General features: G+C 37.9%; 1 protein-coding gene across 1 annotated transcript in view; it reads right to left on the bottom strand.

The window, feature by feature from the left end:
- The window catches only part of LOC141899339 (nucleolysin TIAR-like), a 105,275-nt gene that overhangs the window by 50,555 nt on the left and 34,930 nt on the right, over positions 1–19,790 (bottom strand). Inside the window, exon 6 of the mRNA XM_074785589.1 lies at positions 2,602–2,652. Coding sequence (XP_074641690.1) covers positions 2,602–2,652 — 51 coding nt within the window. The remainder of the gene's footprint in view (positions 1–2,601; positions 2,653–19,790) is intronic.

A 19,790-nucleotide genomic window follows, 5' to 3' on the forward strand; every position in this document is an offset into this window, starting at 1 on the left:
TGAAAATATCTCGCAACACATCCATCCAAGGCCTAATAAGAATCACACACACACAAGTACAGCTGTGCCAAGAAAAAATATGTAATGACCAATCATTACGTCATTCTGTCTTACAGAAGCAGTGCTACATGATGGAAAAATATGCTGAGGTGGCTTGAACTATCTCCACCTGCCAGAGGCCAGGTGTAATGGATTACCACTAGATGAAACTGGAGTTGACACCATAAAGAAAGTATTAACAATTGACAATAACAATACACTTGACTCTTTAAGTCTGTTCTATTCTGCAAAAAATATCTTTGTTTTCCCGAAGTTTAAAGTCAGCTAATAATCCGTCTGACGATATCGATCTGAAAAATTCTATACATCAACCAATGCGCGAGCTTTCATTATGTTTCTGTTTTTTTAGAAATCAATTTTTACAACTATTTACATCGTATTACATACAGCGTGGCTTGCATTTCATTACTGAAATCGTCAAAGTTTCAGGAAGGAAATCGTATAGCCAGAAATCAGGTATATCGATTCGATGCACGGAGTAAAGTTGTAGCTTGTGGCATTCATAAACAAATGGATTAAAGAACTCGTCACATTGCCCGGGGATGCAAATTCTCTGGAAGACCATTTATTACGCTATGACGCTTTTGCCACTTGTATATTGGCATTTATCTATCCAAGAAGAGCCAACATACATATACATATATATGGACTGCATTTGTCTACAGATAGCTTCTGAGGAAGAGCAGTTCATAGAAGTATTTGCCAAAAAAAATGTCAGGCACTATTAATTCATGCCATTTAAAACAGAATGTCAATTTTTCAGAGGGTCATGTAAGAAATATGAAATGTTCCATAAACAAGATCCTATCCCTAAGATTTAAACTCTCTCTCCGCTTCAATTGGCATAAAAATTTATAGAGTATCTTCGCCACACAATTTCTGATGCATTGCCTCTGAACGACATCCTTCGACGATGACTCTGCCAACAACTGTTTCACTGTATTAAACCACGCACAAGTGTTGAGCATGCACCTTCAAAGTTGTAGCGTATAATCACATTTCATTTAAAATTCTAATCGACATCTGAGATGAAAGTGCATTTACACACACAGAGACACACACTCACATGAACTGCGCAGATTTGCCGACAATCATTTTTGCTGAAATTAGGGTCCATTCATGCATGAAGCGGTGAATGTAAGAAGTCGATGCATGATAGCCATGTCATATGGCTTATACACATAAACGTGTATATGCAATGGAGAATCCATAGAAATGTAAGTGAACAGAAAAGCTGACTCCAAAAGTCTGCTAGTAATCTTGTGTTTTGATCAGCGCCCTCAACGGTTGCGATAAACAATAACTTTTCTAGACGGGTTAGCGGTTGTCTCTATTCCTAATTGGCGTTTTTCATGGTTTGTTCTAGTCTTAAATTCATCCAAATCTTAAAAACGCTGAAATCCTCAATGCTCACAGAGAAAATATCATTGAGAATCTATTGTGTATTGTCACTGGTGAGGACGCTGATCAGAACACAAGATTACTAGCAGTGCCTAGCACATACTTGAGGAGGTGGCTTTCCAGTGCGCTTGTATTATAGTTCTATGGAGAATCATACCAATGGTGAATGGTCAAATACCAACCAAAATGAAAATCCGCTTTTCGCTTCGTCATCCTATCTAAGTGACTAAAACATCATAATGAATAGACATATTTTTCACTCCCATGCTTCAGGCTCTACCGGTTTTCACAAGTTTTTGTGATCATGCTGTCGAAGATGAATAGTGATATGAAATCGATCTAGTTAATATGGAGTTGTTGATTGTGTGGTTGATTCTAGAGCAACTGACTAAAAAAAAAACGTTCTTAGCCGATAGCGTATACAACATTTTTCTAAATCATTCACATCTGTAGGTTATGGTTGCCATTTCTTCTGCGTGATACACAATTTCATTAAAATTTTTATGAATGAAGGCTTATAAAACTAATTACACGATTCATATGGGTCGATTTGAGAGTTTTAGCGGGAGCGAAATGAAATGAACGACTCGTTTTTATGACGTTCGAAGCATGGCCGAATTACAAACAATATCGCAAATGGAAATTGATCAGACAACCACATCCCTTGCAGTACACAATCTAATCACTGTGATGTCATTTTATATGAAGTATTTGTTAGGCAATTGACCCAACTATCATCTATTCATGTACATTTAGTATTAAATTGTAGTGTTGCAGAATATTCGTACATACGTAAATATATCGATTGAATATTCGCTGTCCATCAGCGCGGAGAGCAGGAAAAGGAATTAGTCGGATGTAATCCTCTAAATGAGATCGCGAAAATAATTTACAAGCAGTCAACGTTGGCTTTTAAACCGGTTTTATGATCCATATTACTCAGAAATCGACAAACACAAGGGAATACTTCGTTTTGACCAGCAACTATCATCGCTAATGGACCATACAGACAAGGTCAATGTAGACAGTGACACACAGAGAATAGGTATATGAAATCGGTCGGTAACCGATTTATAAGGAACGAGGACCCGAAGAACACCTGGTGACGAAGACAACATCCAGAAGGCAATAAATACTTACCGGTCTTACACCATACATTGGTAGAGGAGCCGGTAAAACCTGCACACTTACCTAAAATGAGAAAAAGATGGAATTATTAGCAATTTTTGAAGGAAATAAGTAAGTAATAAACAGTTCAATCATATATCAGGCTAGAAGCTTAGCAATTCTTGGGCGGAGAGAGTGTAATGAGGACAGTTTCTTATCAAGGGTTCAAACACATGACCTGGCATCCTTGAGTACAGGGTAAAGATCTAAACACTTATCGACTAATATGAATATATATATATATATATATATCTATGCAGATTTTTGCAGCTTAGATTGAACTTTTTTCCATGCAAAGAGAAGTTTTACTGTCTGAATATGTCTCATAAATCTTTGATATATGCACGCGATATTCCCAATAGAGAAAGTACAAAGTGTCAGATACAATGCTTTCTTTTAAATGATTGCCAAAATGCATGCTTCCATAACAGATCAGGGATGAGATAGATCACCCTTCATTACTTGTTGGTCACAAAGTACAAATATTTATATCGCTGAAAGTGGACATCATTTATTTTATGGCGTCGAATTTATGGTTGATGTTCCAGCTGACTCAGCGGCAGGGGAACGGCAGGCAGCCTCGATTTACCCAGCCTTACCCTATCAACAGAAACTGTGTCAACCATGGACTGTGAGGTCAAGTAGAAAATTCAAAATGCTGTTTTTCCCGGCCACAAATGGCTTGGCGGTAGCCTACATCATGTAAGAGATGCTCTGCCGGCCATTTATGAGCAATTTTATTGGCAATCGTGAAGTATGGCAAAATCGATCGGGCAGCTTTGTGCTGTAAACACCATTTCACTGGTAACGACGACACATGCAGACATTTTCTTGACCTTGGTTCAATCGGCGAACCAGTATCAGACCGTGGCGCGATGATTATTGAAATCACCAGCCAGTGATTTATAAGTCATTTTCATGTCTGTATGAACTTTGCAGACTTCGCACGACGACAGATGAAATTTTTTCACCAGCATGTACCATATTCTGACAGTACTAATTCATGAATTCTAAATGCATCAGAATCATCAAACCATATTACCCAGTGAGCACATTAATTACACCTTTTTCATCTTATTTTGATTATTTTGTCTTCAAATCTTCAAACATTATTCAATTTTTTTCTTTCCGTTTGGTGCGAATAGCAAAGTTGCGAGTGTCATCTCATTATCTGACAGGTATACCATACACGGCGTTGAGTTCTTGAGAAACATTCTATACCGCGTGTATATTTTCATGTCACCAGCTGCTATTGATTTTAAACTCTTTTTACCCAGAAGCGGTGTATGGCGCGACGACAACGACGGAAAGGGAAAGACAGACAGCGAGATACAGAGAGAGAGAAAGAGAGGGAGAGAAAGGAGACAAACAGGTATGTACGATGGAGAAGAGGAAAAACGAATGCGAAACAGTGAAACCGTATTTGAAATACGATGAAAGAACATTAAGATGAATGCGATCTGCTCTTGTACCGTTGGAAAATACGCTGAATACTGGATGTTGTTAACACGATTTGCCAGCCATGTAATTGTGTTAGCTTAAGGAAGTAAATTATCAATAAGGTGTTTATCTAGACAGTTCGAATATTCATATTCCGAATCCGTAGAAAATCGAGACAATAGTCGATTGGACGAGGTCGACGGGATCGGTCAGAAGGTATCGAGTATGAAATACCTATTCGATCAGCAGTGAACGGGGGTGAAATGAATTAGTGATATCCAAAAATTCTTTCTCTTACAATCGTCCAAGCCATAAATGCATGACAACAGGTCATGAAATACAGCAACCACATTATAGCGTAATAAAATTGTTAGATATCAATATTTCAGTACTAAAAAATCAATCAACGATAGGGAGAGAGATTGTTTTAGCTGCGCGATATAAACCCGGCTGAACCGATCTACAGGCATTGATCTATTGAATTTATAAACGAACGATATTGACGTGTGTAGGAATACGGAAAGCGCTTGCTCTCCAAACTAGAACAGCAACTACATTTATCTCAGCACAAAAGCAATATAATTTTAGATTTTCACGAGCGCTTTCACATGAAAGTAGACACTTATATTTCAGCTCTTCAGCGTTATCGATGACTAAATGGTGATAGAAACTGAAACCAGTTTGTGTCTCGAATTTCCCGGCACTCTTATTGAATGGGGTAATAAGAAGTAAAATTGCTTCCCTGTCAATATCGCCTGGTATAACATTACGCAGAACGGAGAGATCAATTTTTGGTATTTCCTCATATGCGCGATGTAGACGCGATGATAATTTCATACAGTCATTAGAAATATTGTATATACAGCATTTGATTCGTTGTTCATGGGGTTATTCACATATTCTGATAGCGAGCTAAAACGAACTAATTGACACATCTTTCAGAATTGAGGATGATGAATCTTTTTACGAATAACTAGCATTTTTTGATGAAATGTGGACCTAGAGAACTGATCAGTCCATAGATGACCAAATCACAAAAAATGCTGGATGAACAGAAAAAAAATACTAGCCAAGAAGAAACATATCACTTGCATCATGTACAGCAGTTTTTCATGGCGAATTTTTAAGGATGATGTCAGATGCGCGCATGAAATGGCATTCATAGGCTTTGTGACAGTCACTACGGCAAATTTTCATCTGTTACTGACATGATGATAATCTGGTTGCCAGTATTAGTTGTGATAGCAGACTTGATGGGAATATCCAACAGGCCGATGTTTAGATAGCTAAATTAATGTACCCATAAACCCTTTTATTCAATGAAAACCATCGGATGTATAATTCAATCAGTTATCCCCCGTCATCTACCCCGTCGATTCTATCCATCTACCGACATTGTGCTCATCGCATTGAACAGTTTAAAATCCTGACATTACCACTTCGTTCTGCATCCAGCACAACGGCCGAGATCAATAGCTTTAGTGCGCGGCTGTATTGAACCGTAATTGGTCGCAATTAATGCCGCAATACATAGGATAAGTCGCAACTTAGCTCACCTGCATACAAAGCCTTCATGACAACAGCACTTAGAATAATGAACGGCCGGTTTCGGACACTAACAATCCGCGTTTGCTTCATGTCCGGAATCAATGGCCGATAAAATCACGATCAACTTTGTCAATTCAATAGCTAACTATATGCAGCTAAGTCATTGCTGGGTGTAAGGATATAAGTATATTTGTCGTGTCTGGTAGATATGAGCGATTCAATATCAGAGTAATGAAGATTTGAAATGGGGTTTTCAATTAAATGTTGGAAGTATATATCTGCAAAGGCTCCACAATTTAATGAACATCAACAATTACATCAATGTTGACCCTGACCTTTTGATTTACCAGGAATTGAGCTCGTTTTGATTCATCCTTTCTTTCAATGCCATGAAATCTCAACTCTATTCATAGTCTTCGCAAAAAATCTTTCGATGCGAACTTTAAAAAAGTCGATACCCAATTTCGCCCCATCTAGAGTATTTTACATAGAGAACCAACGTAAGCAACGTCGAGCTAATGTGCAGAACATAATCAACGAATTAAAACAAGAAACAGCCACTTTAAGGCAGACATCAGTCAAGAAATCCAATTACACCAGTAACATCATTGCAAATTATTGTGATGAGTAATACCAAATGGATCTACACTGGTGAATGTCAACAGAAAATGTGACGGAGTTTTGAAATCCACACAAATCAGCTAACTTACGTAATAGCCAACAACCTTATACTCTCATTAGAAAAAACGAAATGACAAGAACTACCGGGGTTACAGTGATCTTTGAAAATAATGTCAAACATGCAAAAACTTACAACTGATTCCATTTAATTATTCAGTTTTTAATCCGATATACGCAATAAGATAGTCACCAGATCCCAGCCTTACACAGCAGAATTATGACCTATGGTTATGAGAACCAAATCAGTACTTCACCTAGTGAGTTTGGCAATGTTAGAATTGAAATCCTAAAGCTTTCTAGGATCTCATTCATTACGAAATAGCAGAAACACATTCGCAGAGTCGCGAATAATCATTTCTATTCCGATAGCGATATTTCCATTCCTGGAAGAATATGTCAGGGGGTATGGTTTCATGACTATGTCGTGGTTGATTGAACACTTCATCGCGCATAATCCGGTATTGGATTATCAACATAACCGCGACGACGAGTCGGTGTTCTGGAAGTGAATTCAAGAGTCATATAGGCAATGATTTTCTTGCATGTGACCAAGCATCACTTAAGAATTCAGCACAACGTTTCCAAGGATCATTAAGACACATATAGAATGCATGGAAGCCGCAGAATAAAACTTTTTATCTTTCTTTACGTTTATTGGCTCTCTTCTTTTGCCCTCTTTCATCGAACCAGGTATTTTTTGCCCGAAATCTGACGAACGACCGCTCGATACAATAGAGGATATATCGGTGAACTTTCGGCGCGGATATAATTCATATTCTGAACAACATCATTCGGCGATCATAGACATTAATTGTATGCGAGTCCATGGAATGACCATTTACAATAAGGAAGAAAGACCAAGGTCCCATTACATGATAAGCACCACTCTGGTACAGTCAGTTTGGGTAATATATTTATACTCAGTGAGATCAGAAGTGATGATATATTCATTTTACAGGAGGTGCATGTCTACATACCTCATACTAAAAGAAGCAACCATACAGAATGTTACTTCCAAGTTTTTAAGCTGAATGGGTGCAGTTTGAGACGATTTGGCGCGGGCTAAATTGGCATGGATCAGGCCCGAGTCAAATTAAGCCAGAGTATGTTCACACGAAAATGCACTCGTTACTAAGCAATGCTTTAACCATGGACGTATACGTCCATGCTTAAAAAAAGCAAAGTGAGTCACTTCCGGAACCTGAAGTAAAATCACACGCAATGATTTAACCAGCTCGGGCCTGATCCGACGGTTTTGGTCGGGCCAAACCTGGTCCAGGCCAAAAACGCTTGTGTGATCGCTGCTAATATACAATGTTACTTCCAAGATTTCAAGCTGAATAAAGGCAATATACGTACAGTTCGAAGACAGTCGTTCTTCACGAAGCTCGTTTTATTGACAAACTGTGTTCAAACGATTCATTTTCGTGCTGAAATCTACATCACTACATCCAGCTGCACTGAATGTTTTTTTTTTTTTAACTGAACGAATTAAGTGAATAAAGTTTCTCTCGACGGATAGTGCAGCAAGGCTATAATCGACGTAGATCTGCATTCTAATGACAAACTGTATTTACAAATTAAATTGTACTGAGACTATCAATGCGTTGACATGGTAACACTACCAACTTGAATGGAGGGCCTCGCAATAAAATTTAATAACGCTTTTTTGCGGATATTTCATTAATTGAAGCGAATTTGAGCGATTTCGTAACAGCTGTATTCAGGAACACCATATGAATCGGGGTCGCGGAGAGAGGCGAAAATCAATCAGACTTGATTAGTACGAATTTATCGAATTGAAACTCTCCACAGCAGTCAAGAGATGACCATCTATTTGTCAGCATCATTGGCCATCAATCTGAGAGCAGGGCTGTCGCTTATCTATACACAATTCTAAATGTCAGTAATTCCTAATACAGCGCAGTGAAATTCAAGTAATCTTTCCAAAAACGTATAGACGCTTTAAACTGCAAAAGTTTCTGCTGAGATGAATTTTGCTTGAAATGTGTGATTACTAGAACAAATCTATACTTGTTCCCGAATCAATCCAATCAGATATTATCATGGAACAACTGTCACCGATAGAATTCAATGGATTTAATGAATGTTCTTCGTATTTTTGCAAATGTCAATCGACTATGAAATTCATACGAATACTGGATATTCAATTATTTGGAACATGTGTATCGGGTTCGGATGGATAATCACTATCCATCAATACCAACCAGTACTGAACACATGCTAGCATCTCGAATAAATACCCACATTCTAATTAGTCCCATTAAGGCTAGAGTCAGAATAGGATGTATTGATATCGATACCAGCGGATCTGATCAATTTCACATTAAAGAAAGATATCAATAATTATATCATATTTCAAAGAATGCGGTTTTAACATTTTCTAGTTTTACGAAGAGAGACAGTTACTGCCTGGATCATCGATTGCTCTTGTTTGAACATTGAAACGGTTTAAAACTTATCAACTCGAGAGTGTTCAATTGAAAAAGCAAAGTCGGAACATAAACAATGAATACATTGTTCATATAACGCCGTATTGAACTGGTATAAATGCCCTGAAGTTACCCAGATCAGGTTGAGCCCCACCCTCCAGTAAGTAATACTGTAACACATCTGTTGATAGCGAGTACTCAAGCACGTGTGCACGTATCACTAATTTCCAATGAGACCTTAATCCTAATCCACTTGGCGTGGAACCATTTTCAAAATTACCTTTCTGTCAAGTCGACAGTCAGATAGATACAAGTACGATAGCAATAGATGCATACAACAAAATTTGATGACACGATAAGACAACATACAAACACAATACAACATCAAAAAGTAAGAAAAATCATTCACCATTCCTACCGGCGGCGTTTGGGTCGCACTCTCCATAAGCATGTTGGCGTAGTACGGTGTACGAAAGGAATTATAGTCCACTCTGCTCGTTGTATTAATGATAAAATATTGTTTATAATACTAATAGCCGGGCACTTGTTTGTACACTAACGCAAGTTGGTAGGAAAAACGAAAACAGTGAAATAATGCCACTGTATGTGCTCGGTTACACTTAGTTTACCACGCGAAACATCAATAAAATATCAGCTACCAGCGATTGGTTGGAAGCAACCTGCAGCGTCGATTGGTTACTGGGATGTGTCACAATGTATGTGATGTATAAACTCAGAGGCACCAACACAGCGCGCAAAGTCAAGCTTAATTTTCAAATATCCGCCGAGTTGTGTCGAAGATCGGCGTATGGCTTTCGCCGCGGAAGTCAGCTACACGTGGCATTGTGCGGTCAACTTTTAACGGCCATAATGATCCGATGTTTGTGAGACAAAAACCCGAGCTGGCCGCGCAATTCAAATGTAACTGCGACTAAAAGCCGACAACTTCCTTCCAAATAAATTGGATCGCGACACCACTTCATAAGTCCACTTTGTCAATGGCTGTTTCACGTAATCGCATTATTGCATTACAGCAACTCATAGTAAGTAATAGAATCTCATAACTGGCACAAAACCTGCTTCAATACAGAGCAAACAAACGATCAAACATTACAAAAAGCTTTCCATTAAACATGACAATAACTTCGTTTTTTTTGATAGAAAAACTTAATTAGATCTTGAAAATAACCGAAACTCAGCAAGCAGCCCGATCAAATTGACACATCATGACACAAATTTTTTCGAAGGGAAAAAATTATTCCGACCCTGCCCTAGCAATTGATTCAGACAACTGCAGTGTTCTTCCCTGGCTGTCCGGAGAGAATACATGATTGTATCGACCATATTTTTTTCTGACGCATCACTAATGCTAATCGCTTAACATTTCCTCATCATCAACTGAATCAATGTACAAATTAGCGAGAAGAATTCCGGGAACAAAGAGGTGAATGTCTTTTCCAATCTATTTTGATGTTCGATCGATATGATTATACATTTTAGAAATCTCGTTCGTCAATTAATAACAACGACGCGTGAATGTACATCAGGACATCATACATTTCAATATGAGTTCTCGCTTTTAAGAACCAATATAATATTACTCTGATGACGCAGGCAACCTTGAGCACTCGCGACAACGTCTCTCGGACATATTCTAATCAAGAACAACTTGACGATTGTCATTAAGAAAAAAAAAACTTTCGACCTCATTTTGATATTTCCTAATAACTTGTCAAGAAACACGAAGAAAGACAACACACATTTAATATTTAAAGATAATTTCCCATTCGAGCGATATTTGTTGTCATTTAGAAATGCGAAAAGGATTAGGAACCCGGCGAGCTCATTCATATTTGATGACCATCGCTACAGTTGAAGGAAGATGCCAAATTTATATCATCTCTCACCCCTCCAGTTAGTGCTTAGATTTGATGTGAATCCAACAGGGAATTAGATATTACGTACCAAAACTATTCTTTACCACTTCAGAGACAAAACTGAAGTTCATTGTTTTTATTTTCAAACAGCAATATTTCATACAGACTGAAATTTCGATTTTTCTTGTTTTGCAAATATATATATATATATATATATATATATATATATATATATATATATATATATATATATATATATATATATATATATATATATATATATATATATATATATATATATATATATATATATATACATAATACCAGTAATTATGAGAATGAATAAACAAATAAGGAACAAGAATTAAATCTCACCCCAGTGACCAATAGAACTTATCTATCGGGCTAATGATCATTGCTCGAAATTTATCATTGACAAATCATTGTTTGAAGGGTTTGTAACAAATCCATCTCATTAATGACTTCTCTCATTTGTTTGATGATTGTTTCATCCCTGGCCACATGTTTGACCTTTTAAAAATCGGCTAGTTGGTTGTTTCCTATACTGCCGAGGGTATTCCAGTGACGAATGTGACCTTTTCAAATATCAAATATAGCTGCAAAGCTGCAATAACGCGTTTTCTGAAACATATCATGTTATATGGAAGCAATAAAACTTCATTGAATTGATTTGTTTGAATCGTGGTCTGTTTCCCGCCATTTATCCATGACCACAAGAACAGGACTCATTCACCACAATGGCAGTCGATTCAGCCCGGCTTAATTTACTTAAATCAAACACTATGGAGCCAATTTATACACATGAATTGCAAAATTTGGTTGTTTCAATTTGTTGGCGACTTTGAATACCCGGGCGATTTTCTTTCTGTAGCTTTGAAGCCCTAAATCCTTATTGTATTGATTATCACGCCCCGCCCTATGTCTATATACTTTTTAAGCAAAAACAGTCAAGAAAAGAGAAAAATGTGTAATGATAATAACCTAAGGTATGACGATAGCGTTATATATGAAGTAGCAGAGAACCCTAATGAGAAATTTGTGCAAAATATCTTTACCAATACAGGTATAACTAGCCTTAGGAAGATTTCAGCTCTTTACAAACACATTACACTAAGCCCTCAACTAACTACACATCTACAAAGCTCTAATCAGTTTAATTCAATAGCATCAATTTCAATTAATTGATTGAATATGCAAAACTAACTTATATTTATATTCAGTGCTGAGTTTGTATCACATGAGGTGAAATTGAAAATCTAATTCAATTAATTTTTGATCTTAAAATAGGGATTGTCCCCATTATTTATTTATTTGGCTGGTAAATTTTGTTTGATTTTTCGATTGAGTGTCCCTTACAGACCCACCACACCTGCCGGGAGCGAAACAGGGGGTTTGATTTCGAAATCGGAAATCGAAGTACAGATATAGATGTGTGATCGGCGGTCGAGTTAACAGAATATTTTAAAATCGAAGTACATAATTGGAAATTCGGTTCCGGTTCATCCAAACAATCTTCCATTCAGTCTGAACCGGCAAGCGACTGATTGGGATGAATTTTTCTGGCTGCCTAATTTAATACAATGAGATTCTGGAAATAGCTATATTACAAGATCATTTTGTCCATTTTTATATTTTTTTGGTCGTTTTCTACGTGTAAATAGTCCGATAGTTTATTGTGGTTTTTTTAAACAGTTACAGTATTTAAGTATGCATAATTGTGACCATATTGTAAATTGAGATATCGGATAGTCATCTTAGAAGGCAGGGAAAGTTGAGACAACAAACATCTGTTGTAAAGTCCATACATAGAAACTGACTGTTCGGATAATGACTCCAGCGCATGAAAACGAGGCAGTCTCTTTCGACGAGCACTCATCCCATTTTGTCTTGCTACAAATCTAGTAGATCTTGTTAGAGAGCACTTGCAACGTATCAACTCATTTCGGCATTGTCAGCCCCGAATGGCCAAGTCCAATTCCATTTGTGAATATCGGGGATTAACTGCTTGTGATGTGTCTCTAAGATGTTTTATATCCTGAGAGCATGGACAATATTGCCTAATTGCCCGATTGTTCATCCTTAATTAAGCAAACTACCGGTCAGTTGCTGCGTTAGCTCTTGTGGGGTGTAATTTTTGCTCATTACGCGTAGCTAGCTTACAACATGAAATGACACTCCGAGGAACGGCGGGATAGATCCCAGAGTCTGATACAGAAACCAGCCATCCACGAAGGACTGATATGCCAGTTTGATTCGGCAAAAATATGCGGTTACAGTCCAATTATGTAGGGACGTCATTTTTACGATATCACCGGATGGAGGGTTACCAAGGTCACTTCTGAATTCGATAACGATGCGTTTGATTAATGCGTTTGATCAACTGACCAGCAAAATCAGAACCGAACTGCGGTCTATGTGGTGGTCATCTATGTGGTGGTCATCGGAGTTTTCGATTACTTGCACTTTTTATCGACATATGGTTTGCTATGGCAACATTTCGTTCCAGTACAATGCAAGGAAGTGTTTTTCATGTTTCAGAATTTCATTGAAACAATTGAAATCAACTGGCTGCATGCTAAAATCATCGCTTATCGTCAACATAATTAAGCTTAATTACAGAGTCGACATTGTCTGGTAATATCACAGAAGGGAGTTACACTGGCAGGTAGCGTTACCTCTTCAGTAACTGTTTAAGTGACATGGAGAGACAGTATGTCGGTTGATGGAGACCTCTAGAAACAAACTACTTGCAGTGACAGCAACCAGAACGCAGGTGAATAATTATGTTTGTTCAATTTTAAAGAATGTGGCATAGATAAACTCAACACAAAAACTTAATTAACAACCGAAGCAATGACACATTTACTTAAACTCGAGAACCTGCCTCAAATAACAGTTTTAAGTACCGCCAGCAGCTTGGTTGGGCCGATGAAAATTATAGTTGCCGATCAGGATGAAACATCTTTCATTGACCATTGCAATGGTCAAGCAGTGATTAATTTCAGCAAAGCATGCAATCATCCTTTAACGTGGTCGAGATACAAAAATGCGGCTATAAAGTCGCAGCCGGAGAACATAACAACAGTCATTACACCAATGATCATAACATACTGCATGTGGTATCACCCAATTACACAATCAAGCAATCCCTTTAGGACAGAATTCCAGCTGAACTATACAGACCTAATTCCCAAGTCCCCGCCTTAATCTAAATGGATTTCTCCTTCATACATCGGCCATTGCCATTGCGCAGCAATATCATCAACTCAATGCATATGCGAATATTCGTTATGATATTTTCAATCATCGAAGGGGAAAAAATTCATGAAATAATGAATGACTCAATTGCATGAGACGAAGCTTTTCATTCGATTGTTTTCAACAGGTAGAAATATGAATCGAGGCTCTTCAGATATCGGTTAAATATCACGATATATTAGAATATGATTCAAGGTGGCTAGTTGTGTGGTAATGCTTAGTATATTGCATGAGAAAGTGTACCAGTTATAAATCGCCGGTTATATATCTCGAACCCGACGAGCATCCAGGCGACCGATTTTAACGGCAAGTTCATTCCCGCATACTTAGTAAATCTTGTAAATCTCAATGCATATGCGAATATTCGTTATGATATTTTCAATCATCGAAGGGGAAAAAATTCATGAAATAATGAATGACTCAATTGCATGAGACGAAGCTTTTCACTCGATTGTTTTCAACAGGTAGAAATATGAATCGAGGCTCTTCAGATATCGGTTAAATATCACGATATATTAGAATATGATTCAAGGTGGCTAGTTGTGTGGTAATGCTTAGTATATTGCATGAGAAAGTGTACCAGTTATAAATCGCCGGTTATATATCTCGAACCCGACGAGCATCCAGGCGACCGATTTTAACGGCAAGTTCATTCCCGCATACTTAGTAAATCTTCCGCACCGACCATAAACTGTCAAGTGCAGCGTTTAGCTCGGACGTTGTGATGGCCAGACTGCAGCGCAATAATTTGTCACTTGGTTTACACAGTCTGTGTACAAAGTGTAATTTGGCTGTGAACAACCCTCTTAAGGCACTGGTCAGTAGTTTAGATGCAAACTAATCAATGAACAAATGCGCCACAAACTTTTGCGGTGGCTGAGTTACTGCCAAAGCATTGTGATTATGATGAATGAGGCAATGGTCAAGGGAGTCATTTCTAGATATTCAATGTCCCAAAGTAGCCTAGAAAATAGCCACTAGTTAGACTTATCCATTTCGATCTTTTACCAGTGATAAATTATCATTTAGCGTAAGATGCATTTGCTCAGTATAAGATGTTTTGTCTATTTTTTATATAAGATAAAGGATATTGAAGCCTTAGAGGTCTGGTCTCCTCACAATCACTGACTACGGCATTAGTTTCGAGAAGTGGTTTTTTGTTTCCATCAATTTTCTATCGAAACGTAGCTGAAACTTTTTTTACAAACCATTTCTTCAAATTTGAAGAAAAGACTAGTTACATAATATAGGTACTTTGGACTCTACGTCTCATTCTTCATCATGCAATATCGTGTTTGAGAGAATGTAAAACAACGAAAGCATCGGCTTCGCGATAAACACACATTTTTTCACCATCAGCAGAAATTCAATCTTTTATGCTTATTGTAGCGCACGCACCACACCCATAGTCTAGATGCTGTCTGACATCAATTAACTCGGCAATAAATTGTGTTCCAGACGAAATTATTTTACTCCATAACATCGTCGAAAAAATGCATGAATAAATTCACACTTTCATCATTAAATCATCAAATTAGATCTATGAAAGTAAATCACAAACGCTTTTTCAATTGCATTCGCATCTTTTTTCTTCATGAAACGATCATTAGACAGTTGAGAAATTATCAACCACTGCAAGGCGCATATTCACATTTACCAGTCTTATCAATCATTGGTAAATATGTAAGCGGTAGATACATAGCTCGATGTTAGGGTCAGTACAAGAATCATTAATCAGATGGCATATACTGTTACAATCTACGGACGTGTAAGTGAATTATGATTTACAAATTTGACGACACTGAGGGAATTGTGATGCCGAGCGGTAATTAACAAAATTACAACATGTCGACGCAGCGGACAGATCTATCGATAACGCAATATGAAATTATCAAATAATAAACGTCAACGAATAATATATTGCGACATTACAAATTCAGGTAATAAAAATTTTCTTGTTATCCTCGGCAAATTCGAACACGCAACAGACTGAAAAATAATGTCGGCATTAATCAAGAGCTGTGAAACCATGAATTGCAGATCGCGAACGGGCGCGATGGAAGTTCTTCGCAAAGATCGTTTTTATGATTTCGGGTATTTCACACATGAAAGCATAGTTCACAGTTGAAACATGCGATAAACTTACTGAATGATGTCTGTTTCTTGTAATATTGCATACAGCGATGATTTCAGAGGAGATTATGAGGACTACGGTAATTGCAGGGGGGGGCAATAACCGGGTCTGCATGACTAATGCGTTTAAAAAGTCTGTTTTATGCGATATTGAATATATCAATGATTTCGGGGAAGATCGACTTTTTTCATGACAACAATACACTTAAGAGACTATTATATTCGATAACCAATATTTGCACCTACTAACGTTTGTTTTATAGTTTCTTAAGGCAAATCGACTACAATTTAATAGTTGAAATTTGCATATGAATTGACACGGTCTTAGCATGGTTCCAGAGCGTTAACGATCCGGCAGGAAATTTGTGTCACAATAAACTTCCATGTTTAATTATAAATAAGAGTAGCCGAGTTTAATGGTGCTCGCCACTGACATTTTAATATCCAACAGTAACCAACAAACTAAATTAGCTCGCAATGCCAAAAAGCTGCGAATAATTGACTTTCGCGTGCGCCGTTGGTTTTACGGCGAGTTGATGCAATGATTGCGCAGTCCAGAGCGTACACACATACACACACATTCAAACGCATGAACATTGTCAAATAATTCAAGATATGTTCCATTATGATGAACCATATACCATTATGATGAAAATGGCAAATTCGCCCGAACAGATTAATTCATTCAAAAAAATAGATAAACGTATCTATCCTGGTCAATTTGATCGCCATTTTGCCGCAATTGGAACAGGCAAAATCTATGACGATAAAAACATTAAGCCCTAACTGTACGGCCACGTCGAACTGGGAATTGGACAGAACAGAAAAAGAAAGTTCACCCATTAGAAAGTAATTAAGACTAATGACGTAGCTACATGCTTCTTGAGCGTGACTTCACCAGCCAGCAGTGAACACCCGGAGAAAATTATGTCTCGCGTCGTCATCAAATTACATCGCGCGATTCATTTGGCGATTTTTTGTGACAACGCCGACGCCGCCGTATACGACCGCGACCGATCGACGAGGAGAAGGAGAGGCCGAGTCAGTAATGATATACTCACTCATTTACTGCTAATTACTACGGTACGATCGTACAGGTGTCAACGCGACTGCGAGGTGATAATCCACCGCGAGAGAAGCAGACGCGAGCTGACGAAATCCCATGATGGATACACGGCAACAGGTGACGAATACCGATGCGTTCGGCAAACGACGAAGTTTTTCTCTCAAGGTGCACGCGATTTTTCCAGTAAAAGAAAAATAAACTACCGAGCCATATTCTCGAGTTATGCCATTTTTATGTATTGATGACTCATGCAGTGTTTTACAATTATTATGCAGTGGCCTTTATTTCCTCGGCGCTATCACGACGATGACGGTGCCCGAAATGGCGTCGAAAATTATTGCGACGAAAAAAGCGAATTCTTTCATCTTTTTCTCTCCGTCCATGACATCACAGGCGGCGTAAAATCTTTATGCATTTATCATAAAATACGATATTATGTATTCAGACACGGGGGATACTAATTATAGTTCATGCATGTTCATTCATAATGAATGGCGCTTATGGGCTCGCTAGCAAAAACGAAAACACTAGCATTGGCCGTTGAACATTATTTTATTACAGATTTTATGCTTAACGGAGAAATAAAGTGTGATACGCAACATTATGAATCTAAAGACAAAGTATGATTTTATGGGATATTTCCATCTCGTCATACTATAACAACTGAACACATGGTGCATGTGAAAGACCTTCCCGTGTGTCAGAAGCAAGTTCTATATTTTAGGGAGGAGCCAGGGAGGGATGAAGCACACGGATGCAAGTGCTCTTCTAGCTATAAAAATGGGGCGGATTTATTGCCCTTGCAGGATGTGAGTAGAGGAGAATTTGGTACGGTACAGCATAATAAAGGAGGCTCTTGACTCTTCTGTTGTCGAACACTTTTTCATGTCCAATACTACAACAGGCTGATGACCAATATACAGTGATCAAAAGCTTTGAAATATGCCTGCAACAGCTATTCCAAAACTGGTTAACAGTTCAACTCGTCATCATGATGTCACTAGTCATTTAAACTAGATCCAAGGCTCACACAGATTTTGTCTTAAGATCTAAACATCTTGTAGATTCGAATAAATATTTCTAGGTTCTAGATTTTTTCATCATTAAGTGGAGAATTCCCATTTGCCTCCCAACTTTTCATAAGGATCAGCCCCTGCACGTAGAGTGTTTTTGTCACATTGAAAATGGTCTAATACAACTAAGGCGATTTTTAACCGAAGCTTTATCTCCTGTCCCCTCAGGACGAAGACCAACTTCACAAAATCGATTCTTAAGAAAATATACCACCAAATTTAGCCAGGTCTGGAAGTAAAGAAATGAGAAACTCGGAAAGCAGAAGCAGCCATCAGATGACATGCTATTAGCTCAACAATTCTCAGCAAAGAAGACATAAATGCTAAAATATGTTAGTGGTGGCCCCAAACAACTAATAAATACGCTAAATATGCAATGAATTTAATTAAACGACACTCAGCAGACCAAATTCAATTAATTTTCTCCGTTGCACTAGGGGTTAATGAGAAATAACCAAGTTCTGAGCTACAAGACAGTTAATGGTAATCAAGCTTGTTATGACACACTGCTGTATCAAAGCACATGTTAAGAACACATAAAATTCAAAACTTCCACTAGATATTCTTATCAGCAAACGATAAAAACACTAATGAAGCTGACATTTTCGCTTTGCAATGGTCATGTGTAATCTCCGATATAGAGATATGGCCTTGTATTCCTAACATTCGATATAGAACTAATTAATCTTTGAAATTAACGATTACACCGATGTATAAACTATTCTCAGACTTATATTAGATGATTCAAGTTTCAGCCGCAAGAGTTCTGTTTTTTTCTTCGTTTCGTCGAAAGAACGCCATCTCGATGCAGGTTCAGAGGCAATTAATGAGCAGCGTATATCAGCTTTGAATCATTACGTGTCATGCTCGGGCCCATTAGAAAGTTATCGCAGCAGCACAGAAGATCATGTATCAGCAGACACCTGACAGATGGAGTTCCAACAACCCGCAGCATAATAACTAACTAAAAGTGTTAAGAATTACAGGTCCCTTGTGCGCGTTGCTCAACGCAAGAAGAACAAAACTTAACGCTCAAACCTCCTTTTTTCTCATCTCCTGTTTCAAAACATCAATACATAAGAGTAATGTAATTCCAAATGCAATTCCGAACTTACTCGAAGCAGGTTGTGGAAGACAACGGTTCGCGCTTACAACTAATAGCGACATCTCGCTCGATATATTTCATATTTGTCTCCTCGCTATGCTGCGGTGGCGAGAAAAAGGTTGGAAACCTAATGACCTCTCATAGACAGCAAATACATTAACATGGCACCAATTGCCTCAATTTCCGCATGCTAAAGCTAGACACTCGAATGCCACCTAATTTGACATAAGAACCACTGAATTCAGCAGTCATCGTACAAAAGGAGAACCAACGCGCTAGGAGGCGAAAAGTTTATATATAATTCATAATTCATAATAATCATCAAATGATTATCCATATTTTGATAGGAAGTTTACAATCCATATGCGCTGATGGAAAATGCCTACAATGGTGAAACAGACGAAGTCCAACAATGCTGTTTTTCAAAGCATATAGAAACAAAACATTCCCATAGAAGAAATCGTTCAATTAAGGCAGGATGATCTCTAGATTTGGTTGAGATAAAAT

The sequence above is a fragment of the Tubulanus polymorphus genome, chromosome 2 (assembly GCF_964204645.1).
Source record: "Tubulanus polymorphus chromosome 2, tnTubPoly1.2, whole genome shotgun sequence".
Taxonomy (NCBI): Eukaryota; Metazoa; Nemertea; class Palaeonemertea; order Tubulaniformes; family Tubulanidae; genus Tubulanus; species Tubulanus polymorphus.